Source organism: Biomphalaria glabrata, chromosome 4 (genome assembly GCF_947242115.1).
Source record: "Biomphalaria glabrata chromosome 4, xgBioGlab47.1, whole genome shotgun sequence".
Lineage (NCBI taxonomy): Eukaryota > Metazoa > Mollusca > Gastropoda > Planorbidae > Biomphalaria > Biomphalaria glabrata.
The window spans coordinates 41,845,631-41,863,130 of NC_074714.1; the positions used below are offsets into that span (position 1 = coordinate 41,845,631).

The 17,500-nt window shown below is 35.1% G+C and overlaps 1 protein-coding gene across 5 annotated transcripts in view; it reads left to right on the forward strand.

Annotated features, from left to right (window-relative positions):
* LOC106052449 (filamin-A-like) overlaps positions 1-17,500 on the forward strand; it is a 102,451-nt gene that overhangs the window by 29,214 nt on the left and 55,737 nt on the right. For all 5 annotated transcript variants that reach the window (XM_013207858.2, XM_056027362.1, XM_056027364.1 and 2 more), the window contains exon 2: positions 7,108-7,561. In XM_013207858.2, the coding sequence (XP_013063312.1) occupies positions 7,228-7,561 (334 nt within the window). In that variant the 5' untranslated portion in view covers positions 7,108-7,227. The remainder of the gene's footprint in view (positions 1-7,107; positions 7,562-17,500) is intronic.

The window sequence follows — 17,500 nt, forward strand, 5'->3', positions numbered from 1 at the left end:
AAGGGTCAACCTTGATAAATACACATTTCTGTCTGCAACATTCTCCCCCCCCCCCGGCCTCATTGCTATCCGAAAAGAAGGGGGAGAGGGGGAAGCAGAGGAACAGTGTCAATGTCTCATCTCAAAAATGTGTGTAGCGAGCAATTCTTTTTTTTTTTCAATTCTTTTTGCTTCATACATATTTGGTGAATTGCCAAATCATTTTTTTTGCTCACATATAAGCCAACCTTGTTATTATTCAAGCTTCATATTATAAAGGAAGATTATTGATATCAAGAAAGACAACACAGAGTTGAATTCAACGAATGCTTCCCATGTTTTAACCTTCACCTGTTTAAATCACACAATGAAAATATCCCGCTTGTGTTTTGAGATATTTTTTTCTTTACAAAGATAATAATATCAAAGAGGGATTTATTATTCAAACAAGATACGTATTGTTAATCTATTTAGTGCTTTTGTGAAATGAGCATTTTTTAAAAATTATTTATTTATCAGATTAAAATTTTATCGCGCGACTTGGCCATAATTTCAAATCAAGAAATGCCAATGGTTTTCTAAGCATGCTGAATTTGAAATTAAATTTTCGAAATGAATCTTCCCCTTTCGCTTCATAAGTTTTTACGGTTTGTTAATTGTGTCAGGTCATTATTATCTTATTCTCGCTATTTACAAAGCTTCTATCAACTCACTCTGTCGGTCTGTCTGGTTTAATTTTTTTTTTGCACGTTTGTTTCCCCACTTCCTCTTCTCGGACCAAGCTGAAACTTCACACAATGATTCATTGTACCTAACAAAGCATGTAGGCCTAAGCAGAAAAAAAAACAACATTAATAACTAATTATTTTGTTTTGGTGTATAAAAGGGGACTTAACCCTTCATTATTTAGATATATGGCTGTAAATGTGGGGTTCTTCCACTTAAGTTTTCCATTTTAAACATTTTAAATTTTGTATGTGCTAAGATTGCGAGATATAATATATCTATATTCACGGAATGGCACGTCGTGGCCAACTGCAAGGCGCGACTGATATTCAGATTGCGCCCAAGGTACATTTCTGGTCTGGTACTCTTGGCGTTGTGTACCTTGACACTCAGTGAGCACTGCATTACTCACGTGCCAACCGAAAAGGTATGATGGTACAATGGAAACGTGTTTCAAAGATCTATATTTAGAGCTACACTTGCCTTGACATTTAAGGTCCCACATGCATTGGGAGCCTGTTGTCTGCATAAGTGCATTTCAAATGTGAGCTCGCCTTTGGTGCTATCGTGTGCATAGTTGGGCTCTCAGGTAAATGCGAACAAATCTGTTGATGTAGATAAAAAAAATTACTCGAGAACACAAAAGAATCGTAAACAGTAAGAAACAAATAGAACACGCAGACAGTAAACATTGAGGGAAACGTTCTTGTTGCTTTTGTTTTCGTGCCAAGGAAAGAATCGCTCTTCAGCATCGCATGTTGCACTCTTGTCTTGTCGACTGAGCACTATTATAAATGATTGACCGAGACCTAAGGCATCATCTGTTACGCTAAGGTTGGTGTCTCTAAATGTTAATGTCAATGCTGATGTCTCCAAATCTTAATGTCAAGGCTAATATCTACTAATCTTAAGGCCAAGGCTGATAGCTGATAATCTGCTTTCCACTTAAGCATATTATCTACTTAAAATACTAAATCTGAAGTCGGGCTACCACTCCACATCCTAGATCCCCCCTCCCCCGTATAAAGGTGCGGTGACAGTAGCAGGAGTTGAACCAGAGCTGGAGGAGCGTAAACACTGAAAGCAATAATAATAATAATAATAATAATAATAATAATAATAACAGCCTAATAATAATAATATTTATTATTATTATTATTAGACTATTATTATTATTAGACTATTATTATTATTAGACTACTATTATTATTAGGCTGTTATTATTATTATTAGATTATTATTATTATTAGACTCATTATTATTATTATTAGACTTATTATTATTAGGCTGTTATTATTATTATTATTATTATTATACTGAAGCTCGACCCTGGCAGTGCCTGAGAATGAAAACAAAAATTTATTCATTTTAATAATAGTTGTAATAATAAAACGCGCCATCTTGTGCTGCATTGAGCTCCGTCGTGTCTGTCATGGTGACCTCTTTTCTCATTTGCCTGTCTGCACATCTACCCTCTGTCTCTCTATACAGCACTCGTATTTACTTGGAGATCATGTGACAGAAATGATAATTGAATCTGTCCTGACTGACAGACGGAATATCCTGTTGTTTTTTTAGCGTGATAATTTCGTCACCGCTATTAAAATAAGCACCACATTTAATGTTATAATTAACCCACTCATAATGTCTCTTTCCTAGACAATTTCCTTTTAGGGACATAACCTACTTAACGTGATACTGCGATTGAAGACAAAGGAAGACACATGTACTTCGCAAGACACAAAGACAAAATATTTTCGAAATGATATTTTTTATGCCCCTCCCTAAATAGCCAAATGCAGTCGAAGACATAATAGTCAGCATGTAGGAGGCAAAAGGAGCGGTTACTCTGTCATGGCGCGAAACACAGCCTGCGGCAACTTATTTCCCCTTGCACATACACCTCTTTAGAACACCTTGACCTCGTATTACCCCACTGCTTCAAATCAACTTCGCTTGTCCTTGTGTGGCCTGTGCGGTCCTGCCAATGCACCAAACAAACTTAAGCCATTTATTTGTACTAAACAAACTACACTTTAAAATAAAGAAACGAAGCAGAAACTCAATTCTAATGATCAAATGTTTGTAAAAATGTTTTACATGTTTCGGATGTTCCTCCAGAGTTGAAGATAGTTTACGTCCTAGTCCAAACCTCCCGCAGGACGACGGGGGATGGGAGAGGGCAGGGTTTGAACCCGGGACCATCAATAAACCCAAACGACAGTCCAGCGCGCAAACCGCACGACCAGGCAGCCATCCAATGTACGGTTACACGAGTATACCAGTAGGCTACAGCCTTAGTTCTCTGTGATAATGTCAATATAAATATCACTATTTACATTTAAGTAATTCGTAAAATACATTTTATTCGAATATGTGAATTTTATTTTTAGTACTAAGGCACTTATGTACTTGAATTCCCCATACCCCCCCCTTTTTATTTTCCTGTCCTTTTTTTTTGTTTATAGTGATACCGCCCCCCCCCCCCAGCAAGTATCCACATTGCCGTGACTCCGCCACTATGACTGGGATCCTGAACCTTGCATGACTTATACCCACACCGACAGATAAGGAAAATGTTGTTGAATTAGTTTCTTTGACTCGTAATTAAATTATATCATGGAAGTTTTATGACAAACTTATTACTAGCGATAATAAGCGATGTGTTTATTGTTTAATTGTGTTTGGAGAAAGAAAGATTGGTGAGAACTAATGTGAAAACTCAAATATATACCGTAATCATTCTCGTCATCACTTGTTTAAACAAACAAACAACAACAATAAAAAAAGAAACTGCAGCTTAAAGTCTCAATATAAACATAAACAAACATAGATGTGGGTTTAAAAACATGTCCCGCAGAACTAAGGTTTCAGTGTATAATATTGAGTGATACAAAAAAAAAACAAAAAAAAACTCTCATCTTCCGAAAGAAAAAGCTTCAAACTCTATCAGATAACATTGTTTTAATTACCAGCTGTCTAAGAGGGTGTCAAACCATCAGTACAACGAGCAACGGCTTCAACAATCGTCAAGTACGCCTATTATTTACGCATGGATGAATTTCATTAAAAAATATCTCCCTTGAAAATAGTTGAAAATCTGAACCTCCGTGGGATGTCTAAGATAGATAAGCAACGCGCATCGCCCAGCTCGATAAAGTTCCAGAACATTTTTTTTATCGAATTAGCTGTGGTTTAAAGTTGAGAAATTGTCACAATAAAGCAAAGATTTACATCTTCATAGTACTAGGCTATGATTAGCTTCTTTTTTTTTTACCATCGTCTAAAAATGTGTGATAGTGTGCAAGAACACTAACTCTATACTGGTATTATTTTTTTTTTTTTTGGGTGTGACCTAACATTAGATAGCGAACAGATATCAACTATCTGATACTGAGCTTCCTCTAACATGCTGTGATATGGTCTATGCTTTAGTTACGGACATATCGATAGCTTTCCAACAACATGATAGAAGTTTGTGTTTGTGTGCGTGTGTTGGGTTAAAAAAAAAAAGGGTGCATAGAATATTGTAAGTGCGCGTCATGTTTGTTTATCAATTCTAAATTGCTGCGTTATCGATCTAATATATATATATATATATTAGATCGATAACGCATAATTGATAGTTTGACTACTTACATACAAATCTATCTATCTGCTTGCCCGTCATTCCCTTCGTCTGCTTGCCTGCCTGCCTGTGTGTCTATCTGTCTATCTATCCCTAGGTGGGGTTAAGACTTATGCATTACCCCTTTAGAAGATGCACTACATTAGGTTTGCGACCCCATTTTGTTTTCAGTTATCATGTTAGCATTGTTGTTGTTGTTTGTTAGAAGTGGTATGAAAGGAGAGGTTGGTTTGCAAGATGTAGTTGAATACGTTGGTTGTAGGCTAGGCCGGAAATGGGCCAGCACACATCGCACGCACTTAGTAACACATGAAACCTAGTTGTAAATTCAATAGCTAGGGGTCCCACGAGTGTGGAGTTATGGGATGAGGCATGTATTGTTAGCATTTAGTGCTACTATTAACAGTGGTCATGCGGTGGTGTTATTTCTGTCTTTCTTTTGAATCATTTCAACACAACATAGGTCTACTAGACCTAGATTCTAGGGCTTGTTTAGATCTCAGTCAAATGTGTGTCCTGCAGCTTTGTGAGAGCTGTCCAACTGTCTCTTCCCAGGGGCCATCTGATGCCAGCTACTTTCCTCTATGCAAGTGAGGGCGAAGTGGCGCCTGATTTATTGGGCTTATTGGGGGCACTTCTGTTACGCCGTCCTCCTGTAAGATCGTCTTTGGCATGTGGTCGTCTCCCATGTCCGACCCAGCAAAGCTGTCGAATGGTTATTAGTGAATCTTAAGGTTATTCCACGTTCATTTAACACATTTCGGGAAAAAAAAGAGCTAGTATAACCAAAAAAAAATAAATTTGTTAAACTACGTCAACTAATCTTAAATATATAGAATGGGAGTTAAGGGTTTACACTTTACAATCTAGATTTTTTTTTAACAAAGAATTAATCGCACTTCGAGCGTCTCGAAAGTTTAAAAAAATGATTTATCTCCCTTGCCCCTTAGCAACCGAAAACATTTTACGATGTCGGCTGAGATGTTGCCAACCTGTAAAAAGATTTGTCCAAATTACTGTTGCGATTCACAATATTTAGATCTATACATTTGAAAATCTCATTGCATTGAAAGCTGTTGTATCTTGTTGTATGTTGTATCTTTAATCTTCAAATACAAAAACAAAATTTAATAAAATACTCTGAAAGACACAAAGATAAAGGCACATTCCTCGTCCCATATGCTAGGACAAATTTGTACAAATACTCCTTCTTCCCTAGTGCTATTAGAGCATGGAATGGGTTGCCTGAGCTAGCCAGGAAAACCAGTGACTTGGCAGAATTTAAGTCATTGGTTAATATGCATGACTAAATGCATGACACGTAGGACGTAATCATCTTCTTTTTTGAAGTAACGTCTGTATTATATAAGATAAAGCAATTGTTTTTTTTTAAACAAGTTTTATTTCAAAGTTTTATTTGCTTGTATTTATTTATTGGGGTAGGGTATGGGCTTATAAATGTGTAGTCCGTAGTAGGCCTATTATCCTTATTCCTTAATTATCGCTACATTCCATATGATGGCAAATTCCTAGCTAAGCCACTGTAGTTACCCTAATACAAAGTTTTTAACTGAGCTTCAAATAAAATAATACTCATTAAGAGAGATAATAGAATATCAGGGACCGAGGTATCAGAGATGAAAGCAATTATTCCGGTGTAAATTTTTTAGCACTTACATTATTGTGATCGTTTATTTGCCTAATAATATTATGTAACGAATATTTTAATAAAGGAGACAAAAAAAAAAAAAAAAAAAAAAAAAACTAGGCAAAAAGCTTTTACATTAAATGTAGTATCATTAAAAATAATTTAGATTTTACAAATAAATTTTATATATCATTAAAATTTTGGGATGGTTAAGTTCATATTTATTTTGAAGGAAAATCAGTGACTTGGCAGAATTTAAGTCATTGGTTAACATGCATGACTAGATGCTTGACGCGTAACGTCTGTATTATGTAAGATAAGAAGGAGTCTTCATGCACTTTACGACAACTCCTGTTTGGCTGTATCGAATTTAATTTTTTTTTTTATTTTTTCCTTTGATATACATAATAACATTCAGTGTTATAATATAATAACATTTTGCCTTAATCAAATCATAAAGTCCGAAAGTGTTTAGATACAACATACGTTATATATGTCCAATACAAAATAATAGAATGATTTGAAGATAAATAAATAAATATATTTACCTTTAAACTTCAAATCATTCTATTATTTTGTGTGCTAAGATAGATTCTTCTCATTACTAAATCAGATTCTACAAGTAAAAAAAAACAAAAAAAAAAAAAAAAAAAAAAACAACATTCACATTATTTATTGAAATGTTTGACACATGATATGACTGTTTAATACATTTTCCCATTAACATGCTTCAATTTCAATGCAGCAATGAAACGATCTTATCTGTGTAATATTAGGCTACTAATAGCCAACGTAAAGATAGGGCAGTTTCGGAGATATTTAAAAATTACCCATTAGAAAAGAAAAGCTTATAAGCGTATTGGGCTATATTTTTTTTTAGTGCAAAAACACAAATAAAACACTTGCGCTCACACGTCCATATACATAGTCTGCGTAACGCCTGTAGATCCCAGTGGTCAAGCCTGCCCACTTAACAGGCACTTAAGAACTCTACTCCCTTGTTCATTCTATACGAAACATGTACGGATAGAAAGACGCACAATTTTAAAACCCACGTATTTTTTTTCCTGTTTAGATAAATAGGTTTACACATTTCAAACAAATATCTTTTCCCTTTTCCAAACAGATTGATATTTCGGCACAAGTTCTGCACGTCATTGAGAGAAGATAGGATTGTTATTCAGTACTATAAAACTCTGTATACACCGCCGGCTTATTATTAAAGGGAAATAAATATAGCAGCACCATGCAGACCGCGGAAGACCCCGATTGGGATGAGGAGGAAGAGATGACTACGACGGAAAGAGAGCTCGCCGACGACGCACAGTGGAAATTAATTCAAAAGAATACATTTACAAGATGGGCTAATGAGCATCTTAAAACCGTCAATAAACAGTTGGCGGATTTAGAAGCAGATTTTTCGGATGGATTGCGACTTGTTTCTTTAATTGAGGTGTTGTCTGGAAAAAAATTCAAACATGTCAACAAACGACCAAATTTCAGAACACAGAAGCTTGAGAACGTTACCATGGTTCTCAAGTTTCTGGAAGAAGATGAAGGAATTCGAATTGTAAACATTGGTAAGTCATCAAGACAATGTTTTAAAAAATTAAAATTCTGAATCTAGACTGATACATTTAAATTAGATTCATCATTCTTAGGATTCTAGATCTAGAATCTAGACTCTAGTGGACTCTAGTGTAAACTAAAGTTAGTAAAGTACTAAAGTTAAAGTACTTAAACTAAAGTAGTCTATGATCTATCACTCTATTTATAAGTATTTTAAAAGTATAAGTTTAAGGCAGATCTAGATTCTAGATCATAGAATAAGAATACTGAATAGATGATGTCTAAATAAGAGTCTCAGTCTATACTAGTCTATACTATAGACACTATATAGTAGTTAGAGATCTAGGTCTAGATCTATCTATAAATCTATGACTACTGTCACAATACTGACAATAGTGTCTATGTCTATGGCTGTAGACAGTGTAGAGTACTATAGACTATACTATAGTCTAGTACTAATTACTAATAGTATTAGTAATACTAACTAATAGATTATATCATTCTTTAAATCTATTACAGTTACTCTATTATTTTTTATACCTATTACCTATACTTAGTATAGCCTATAGTAGGCCTATATAGTTTAGACTAGTATTAGTCTAACTAGTCTAAGTATAGATAGAAGATAGTGACTATCACTAATTGGCACTATAAGTTTATAAGTATAGATCTAGTATAATCACTATAGTCTATAGATATGCCTGATATAGATATCTAGTCTTAGTCAAGTTAGTCTATTAATAATTAATAGTAGAATTTAGAATCTATAGATTTAGATCTAGATCTAGTCTATATACTTATAGTATACTAGTACTAGACTATACTAGAGTCTATAATTTACTAGATCTATATTTATTTATCATCTAAATTTCTAGATCAAGTAGATCTATATTTTAAAATTATTTATTCTAATTATAATTATACTATTATAGACTTGTCAAAAATGTATCGGATTATAATATAGATATTATAGTAAGTAGATCTATAATCTATAGAGTATTATTATATTTATAAAATAATTTATATGATCTATCTAGGAATCTAGACTATTTTTAAATTTAAGAGCTAAACTAGATTGACCAAGATCCACTGACATCTAGTTATTAAGTTAATCTAGATCTAGCCTAGGATATCTAATCTACAAATCTAGATCAAGATTCTAGGACTATACTGACTATAGACTATAGATCTAATTCTAGAAACTAGTACTAGTCAATAGACACTAGATCTAGATCTATATTCTAGATATATTATAATTATAGATATGGAATAGATCTAGACTCTAGATTTAGATTCTAAATCTAGATATCTCTATTTCTCTATATTATCTAGATTCTAGAGAGATATAAATAAAAAAACAATCTAGTCTATATAGATACAATAACTAAATAAATAGGTATCTATACTATAACTATATAGATAGACGACTAGATTCTAGATCCATATTTTCAGATTCCAAATAGATCTAGTAGATATATATTACTAACGTCTAGACCTAGTGGATATGATTTAAAATTTAATTTTAGATCTAGATCTAGTAAAAAAATAATTAATATGAATAGATCTATTTAGATTAACACTATTAATTAAAGTGATGATTCTCACATTGTACTCCTTGTTTCTAGTTTCTTAGGACTTTGTATCCTAGATTAAAGTTAATCACTGAGTTAATGTACATCTAGTGTTGTAGTGACTTTCTAGATCTAGTCATTCTAGTGTAATCTTTAAGGGTCTAGCATTATCACAACATTATTAGATCTAGATCTAAATGGCAAACTATTATAAAATTGAGTCTATGATTATGACTGACTTCTGTGTTATCCTCTAAATTTAGATATAGAGTGATATTAAATAAATATCGATAGAAAACAGATCTAGAATCTGTAAAGTAGTGCTCATACTGAGCATAAGAAAGATTAGTGACCTGAAAGGTTATAAATCTACAAATAATTCTAGGTTTTATCTTAAAAGTAAAACTTACAATTGTATTACTTTTTTAATTGTGGCTACCAAACCTGGGATTCTGGTGAAGACTGGGGTTTTGAATTTTAGGATTTTTATGGCACCCCTGCGTCCACCTGACTTTGGTTAGGGAAGGTAAAACTTGTTGGTCATTGTGCTGGCCATATGACATCCTGCTCATTAACCTCGGGCCAAAGATACAGATGACTTAATCATTATCTTCCCTATAGATCGCATGGTCTGAAAGGGTAACTTAACTTATATATAAACACACAAGCTTCAACTCAGGTCACTTATGGTGAGGTAGCTTTAACCCAAGTGCTTACATTAAAAATAATCATAATGCCAGAGCTGATGAAGCATATTAAATAATTATACATTGTTTTAATAGTTATTCAACTTATTTGCTGTCTTCAGTCATTAAATGATTAGGGCTCATCTTATAGAGCATTTCTTCCTATGGCTACAGAGCACTGTTCTGGAGAAGTTTTCATGCCTGGGTGTTAGAAGAGTAAAATTTTTTTTTGTTTGGTGAAATTCCACAGAATTTTATTTGTAGGCTTTCAGCTTACCTAATGGATTCTAATTATTATCTTGATGTTCTGCTAATTGGGCTTATAACTACTTTCAACTACTAGCTTACTGGAGTGATCATGTGGCTTCCTAGCCTTGTACTGATTGAAGACACTGTTTCTTTCCTCTTCTACCTTCCAGTGTGGGCACTGATTAAAAGTTTGGCATTAACCATGTAAAATATGAACCATTGGTACAATGGCCCATTCTGCACTTCTTTAGGCCTGGGCAGCTTCCAAAGCTGGTATTAAACCCATACCACTCTAATAATAAGCTCCTCCTTTTTTGGTCAGAGAATAGCACAATCTCATTTTCCTTTGAACTTAAAGGTGTGAAGTCTGATCTTTGCTTGAAAGGCTGATTGTGCCTGCATTAAATAGATTATGCAACATTCAAATATTACCTAACAACTAAAATCACCTTTTTTTTTACCAATAATAATAATTTAAATGATAAGAAAATTCAAATTTTATCAATTTTTCACCATGGTATCAGTAGAAGTAATGGGAAAAGTATTGACTTCTTTTCGTGCTTTGATCTCATTGTCTACAGTAGTCTACATGTTCAAGACACTCATCGCCACCAGAAACAATTTGTTGTTATGTTATCAGTTGTTTTTGGTCTCAGCTTATTATTTGTATCCATGCCATACAAGTTTTATTTGTGTGATTTCAGCAAGGTTCCTGGTGCAAAATATGTGTTGCATCCTTTACAGACTCATGATTCAATCTTTCCTTTCAAATCTGAGCCTAATTGACTGTAACATCCAGGTTTTGCTATCTTTGATGAGTGCAAGTTTGACCATTACACATTTTTTGAAAATCTTAGGTATAGCGCATATATATGCAAGTCAGACCCAGAAAAGTCACAGGATCACTGTACCTGTTATTTCTTTTGAATATTTTTGTTTTGTTATATACCAAATCTTCAGAACCCCTACCACCTGGTAACAAATCATAAATTTTTATAATTGGTGACTCCCTTAGTCAATTAGTAATATCTGAATGTTTCCTTACTGATTATTCAGATTTTTAAGAAAATTAATTGGTTTAACCATTTTTCTGAATTAATGTCTTCATTAAAAGAATAAAATATCTCTTCTAATATTATTTTTATCCTAAAATTTTTCATTCTATGAGACTTAGTTGCAATGGTATTTTTAGTGTACATATCTAAAGTAATATGTTCTAATACTCATTTTTGTACAGTATAAATTAAACGTCTATTTTAATTTGTTTGGTGAAAAGTAGGCCATTGTATGGGAGTACTATAAGTATAAATAGGAATATGGGTGGTATAGTTTATTGTTGTTTTTATAGTGGGTCTAATAAATCGGAAATATTTGCTTATTTAACTACCACCCTTTTTAACCTCAACTTGAAAACTCTCCATAAGGAGATTTTGGCACCAAAAGTGAAGGTTTGTACCCTCTGAGGGACCAATAGTGTCTGTCTAATAATAAAAGTATTTTTTTTTTTATAGATACTTTCTGATTATGATGGTTTTCTCGTTACCAAATCAAAGATACATTGCTGTGATCAAGATGTACAATTCTCGTTATAAAAAAATGAAATTAAAAAAAACAATCACTGTGAATGTTAGATATTACAGTATGTATCATCCTTTATATCTAATTTTTGAACGTAAATGTTTATTGCCAAGCATAATATTGCAACTGTCGGAAAGTCATAGTTGATATCCTGATTGTATACCGGTACAATATTCTTATTTTGGAGAGTTTATCGCTTATCTTTTTTTTATTTTTAATGTTGCTGCTTTGGAGTATAAATGTTGTTGGATCTTTCAAACCATTTCTCTCGTCTCTATAGTCCATTTGTTACTTCCATAGTCATAGACATTCTTACTTGTTTACGCCTGTGATAATCATTTGAACCTTGACGCGGTGGGATTTGTAGTCACTATCACTAACGGCTTTTATGGTCACGGTTTATGATGTTGACAGTGTGTAGTTATCCCACTCGTTCCAGTCCCCGCCCACCTGTCGCACTGGTTGATGGTAGTAGTACATCCGGTATTTGGGAAGCTTATCTTTAGACTAGTTCGACCTATATTTCTCCGCTTGGGAGAAGAGGGGATAGAAGAGAGTTTTATTTTTAGCAAAGGCGTCTATCGATTTACTCGTGTGTGTGTTAAGCGTAATGCTGACATGGCCTAAATTCGACACTACGTAGATTAAACTTGTATGTCAAATTTATCAAAAGTAGCTTGCTTGACCCAACATAATTTAATAACCTGATTATTATTTTTATCATATTATTTGCTCTGTTTATGTTGTGCGTTTTTTTTTTTGGAAGGAATAGAAAAATTGTTTTGAACAAGATATCTGCACATATTAAACTTGTCATTTGATTTTTTTTTCTATAAGCAATACCGAAGTTGTTCTGTTGTTTAGGTCTAAATAGGGGGGGGGGGGTGGCTGAGTGCTAAAGTGCTTGATTGACTTCTGAACCGACGGGTCTCGGGTTCGAATCTAGGGGAAAACTGGGATGATGAATTTCGGCATTATTGGTTACTTTGGGACGGAGAGAGGAGTACAGTTACATTCTAGATGACAGTTTTATTGTTTTATTTTTGTATCAAGGATTTAACGTGAACTTCAAACTTGCTTTACCAGTCTCTAGGGCTTAATGTTTGTCTACCGTAGATGTAGGTCGTCAACCTACTGGACGTCGGGCTATAGCTGTTCATCTTATTAACGTTGACCCACAATTAATTAGCACTGTTGGTAGTTTCATCGCGTGTTCACCAATAAGCATATTTGGTATGGCTCCTACATTGCACTCGCTCTAGTGATCTGAGTATATCTCTAGTTGTCCATTATCTTATAGTCTCCGTGATTGCGCTTCTGCTAAAGGGAAGCGGCAAGTCTATTAATAACTAGTGATTTACTAGTGCATGAATGTATCCAGAGATCGTATCGTTTTCAGTACAGTTGCAAAACTGAAATACTAGTTAGGACTAAAGGGAAAGGAGATGTGCAAACTAGCTTATCGTGTGCAATGTGTATCTGGCTTATTGAAAGCCACCGTGACATGATAGAAGACTTGTTCCGGTTGGAGTCAAAAAAGTTAGGCCACTGTTTGCGTAAATCACTAAAGATGGGACTGGGGAAGGCTTTCAAATGTTTAGTCATCGGTTTGCGTGACCAAACAAAACAGAAAGTGTCACAAATGGGTTTGTTTCTATATTTTGTCAAAAGAATCCTTGTATCTTTGCCAAACCTGTCAAACACTTGGTCAATGTGCTTTATTTTTCTTTCTTACTACCTTGTTGGTTTGTTACTTATTTCTAGAACCACCTTCCCCCATTGACTTGGTCATGCTCATTGGATATCCATGTTTACAGGATCGAAAATAAATTGTATCTGTTGCCTTAAGTTTTTATATTTGCGTATACTTGTAGTAGTGCTTATTGCTGTATTAAAACTTTATTTCTAGATAAATTCAACAACAACAAAAAAGCGCCTATTTGGAAATTTTTTTTTTTAAGGATGAAATAAACATTTTCTCTTCCTAGTCCTCCTCCCCCCCCCCCCCTTTTTTTTTCGGAAGCTTTATGTACTGTTATGCATGCACTCTTGTATTCTCTACTCTCTATCCGAGATATAATTTAAACAAGACGCTTGAGGTCAACGGGAAAGGAATACAGATTAACAAATATTGTAAACCTCCCGTTCAAACATTTGACAGAAGACAAGTTTGTCTGTTCAGTTTCGTGTCCCGCTGGCTGTGGCATGTCATATAGGTAGGTACACCTCTGATGTAGGAGGAATACAAACGTTACCAGGACTCTAACGTCGCCCGCTGGTTGATGAGAAGACGGGGAAAAAAGTTTTGAGATATTTGCATATTTCTTAGACTTGCAAATGAAGTGTTGCGATCTGGTTAAAACGTTATGTTTCGGCCATGGCTCCACAAGTCTTGTTTTCTATTAACTAGAACGCCTGCAAATGAAGACAGCGTGTGTAGAAATGTCATTAAAAAGAAAACTACGGTGCAGAGAATTGTCACATTGTGTGAATGGACTTAAGAGAATCACGTCATGTGTGTCTTCTTAATGTTCTTTTTCATTTTAGAATTTAATCCGACTACCTGCTGTCAGCATTCTGCTGTAAGACACCATGGTCACAAAGTACGCAGTACAAAATTTTTCTTACCACTCCTAGTTATTTACATGCTTTGATTTGTACGTTTTAATAAAATAGAATGGTGTGTGTTAATATTGATTTATGTAGTTTGCCTTTCCAAATGTTGTTTATATCCGTTTTTTCCCCTTGCTCCATTATTCTTTGGTTCGCTTACCCTTCTTTATTATTACTTTACTTTTACACATTTTAAGATCAAATTGTATGTTCGATTCTGTTGTCATACATTACAAACGTGTTCTTGATACAATTTAAGCTACCTTGTCTATTAAACTGGTTTACACATGCACTTCAGGAAAAAGTCTCTGTCGGTTTGAAAACAAACAAACAAAACAACAAAAACAACACCGACAAAATAACAACTTTCTTTTGTACTTTTTGATCAGATTACAGACAATGAAACAATAGCTAAGCACTAGCAATAACATGACTTGCATCTTTCCTGTTGTATTAATAGTTATTATTTTGTACTGCATGTGACCATGCTACTATAGATTGTTCATTATTGTGGACATTTGGGGTAGCCAGTGGTTATCTGGGAAAAGGTTTCCAGACTGCCCATACGCGCCTATCAAAAATTTCTACTCTCCGTGGGAAATTAATACTCGATTCCCCTTATTTTGGTAGCAAAGGTTGTCATTGCAGGAAGTTGTAATGGATATAACCTATAAAATGCTTTCTGTTGGCATGCGTCTCAAATAGCCTCTTACGACCAGTCCAACTCTTGGTTGGGAGTCAACCCTAAGGAAATATCAGACAGGAGCCAGCGACCTCTTAGACTGGAGTACACACAGCTGTTAGTGCTACACCCCAGCAGAACCTGTGAACCGCTGACCCCAAACTGTATCGGTACTTGCCGTTATTTGTTTAGATCAGCTGTGTGGAAAGGAAGAACTGTTGTGTGGGCGACATCGTTCCGACCTTAGCTAATGCCCAGGCATTCATCTCACTTCTATGAGATGATCCATAGTCACCTCGCGACTGGAGGAGGCCATATTTAGGTAGCCAAGTGGTAATTGGAGTGAGAGCTTGTTTCTGCATCGCCCTCTGAATACGATCATTCTTGATCGAGGCCGCCCTATAAATGACTCAATAATGACAACCCCAATAATAAATGTACGTGATTGTTACGCACCAGTGAAGGAACGCTGGTCTGACTGTTGTGACATTCTCTTTGTTTCGGCAGATTGGCATTATGTCTTCTATTTGTGATTGTTTTCTCTCTATAAAAGATTTTGAGTCCGCTTGGGTGACCTTCCAATATTGTGTTGACTCAGCTGATATAGCCTGTTATAACACTTCCCTACGTCACCATGAAGTTATCAGCAGTGGTTTTTAAGTAACCAGCCGGGGATTCGGGGTAATGGCACGTAGGACAGAAGATACTTGTGCCTAATACACATGCCTTTAATAATGTCGTCGTCGTGCTCTTATCAACTCCCAGTGGAGCTAATTGCCGAAATCGTTTGCCAGGTAGATTAGCATGCGGTTCTTTATGAACTATGGACGATCACGTGTTTCATAGCGACCGTTATACATTTTTAAATATGATCAGCAAGTCAGCAATGTTTCAAAAGAATAGCAGTTGAACTGTTGAAATTGACTTTCTCGACAGGTCTGGCTCACGAAAAAAAACATCCCATTTAGAACTACATATTGATAATTACTTTTTTTTTTTTTTTTTAGCAATGCCGTATATCACTGGGATATTTTTCAGATACCTTTATGTGATACAGAGAATAGGCCCGGGGGGGGGTAAATGCATGGCTGAAGTAACATAAACCAACACTTGTATTGTTGAGTAGTTAAAGTCATTGACAACGACCTGGTCTAGTTTAATCTTTACTATGGGAGCATATGAAGAGATAGCGAAAGGTAAACCGTACGTTTGCCCTTATATTAAATAGTTTTAACATACACGTGATTCTATCATCTCTTTGATGTTTGCTTTTGTCACTTAATGATTATGTTTTTAATGTCAGAACTTTTTCTTCTGATCGTCTTTAGCCAGAGCAATCAACTTTCATTATTTTTAATATGAATATTCGTTATTGTGACGATAGTTGAGAAGGAGGCTGTGAATCAGTTACATGTAATGCGTAGGTTTTTATTGGCGAAGCGTTGTCTGCACTACAATGCAAGGCTTTTGTCTGATGCCGAAGGAATGTAGCCTCTTATTCTTTCTGTAACATTCTACCAACAGCATGAACAGAATACACAGAACAGACTATACAAACAATGAGTGATAAGATAGTTTTGTTTAACGCTAGAGAACAATGGGCCAACAAGTAGAAGAATGTATTCCGTTGTGTTCCTGGAGTAGCAGTTACAAACGTAGACGTTTCACGCTTAAACTATAACCTTGTCGGGAGTTTTAGTATAGGCTACATAACGGCTCTAGAAACTACATCTACAACGTACGTCTATATTGTTTAGGCTAAAATAATATCTTAGAACATTGAAACTTAAAGAAATGCTCATTTGGTGCAACCCGATATCTATTTCTCTTCTGGAATATCAGCCTCATATAAACTGTACATTGCTTTCCAATACTTTCCAAAACTGGCAGTTTTCTTGAAAAAAAAAAAAGTGCATCTAGGCCGGTGACTCGACTGGGCCTTTTGATTCAGCATACAAGCGTATTTTTAAAAAATGTATAGAAGACTTGAGGGAGTAATGACAACGTGCATTTTAATAACATTGACCCGTTTCTTCTTCCACGCCACCATCCCCTTATAAGGGCAATAGTTTCACCGTTTATCTCGTATGTGCTGGGCTACACTGTTTACATTCAAGAAAGACTGTTTGTACGTTGTGTGCTGAATGTTTTTAAGCCGGCTTTAGAAGACTTTAGAAGCCTAACCCTCGTTACCTTCTGAGAATTTTGTTAATCTGTCATTCATTCTGTCCCACCCACAGCTCTATACTAGATCTAGTCTGGTTCAAAAGGAGAATCGCTAGTGTGGAACTGTTTCATTATTTGTTCTCAATCGACATGACAGTTATTATTTTCTGTTAAAACACGGAGACCTCAGTGAAGCATTGATGTTCGAAGGGAGGGGGGGCACTAAAATGTGTCACTGGGCGAAGCTATGTGCTTGTCCTTGTTTTTGAACGGTGGCCTCTAGCGGTTAAGGTGAGGTCATATTGATAGCAATAAGGGAGTAACATAATTGATACTTAGCAAATGGGGTCACATAACTTGTACACTGGAACGTACGTATAACTGACTAGAATGTCAGTTAATTAG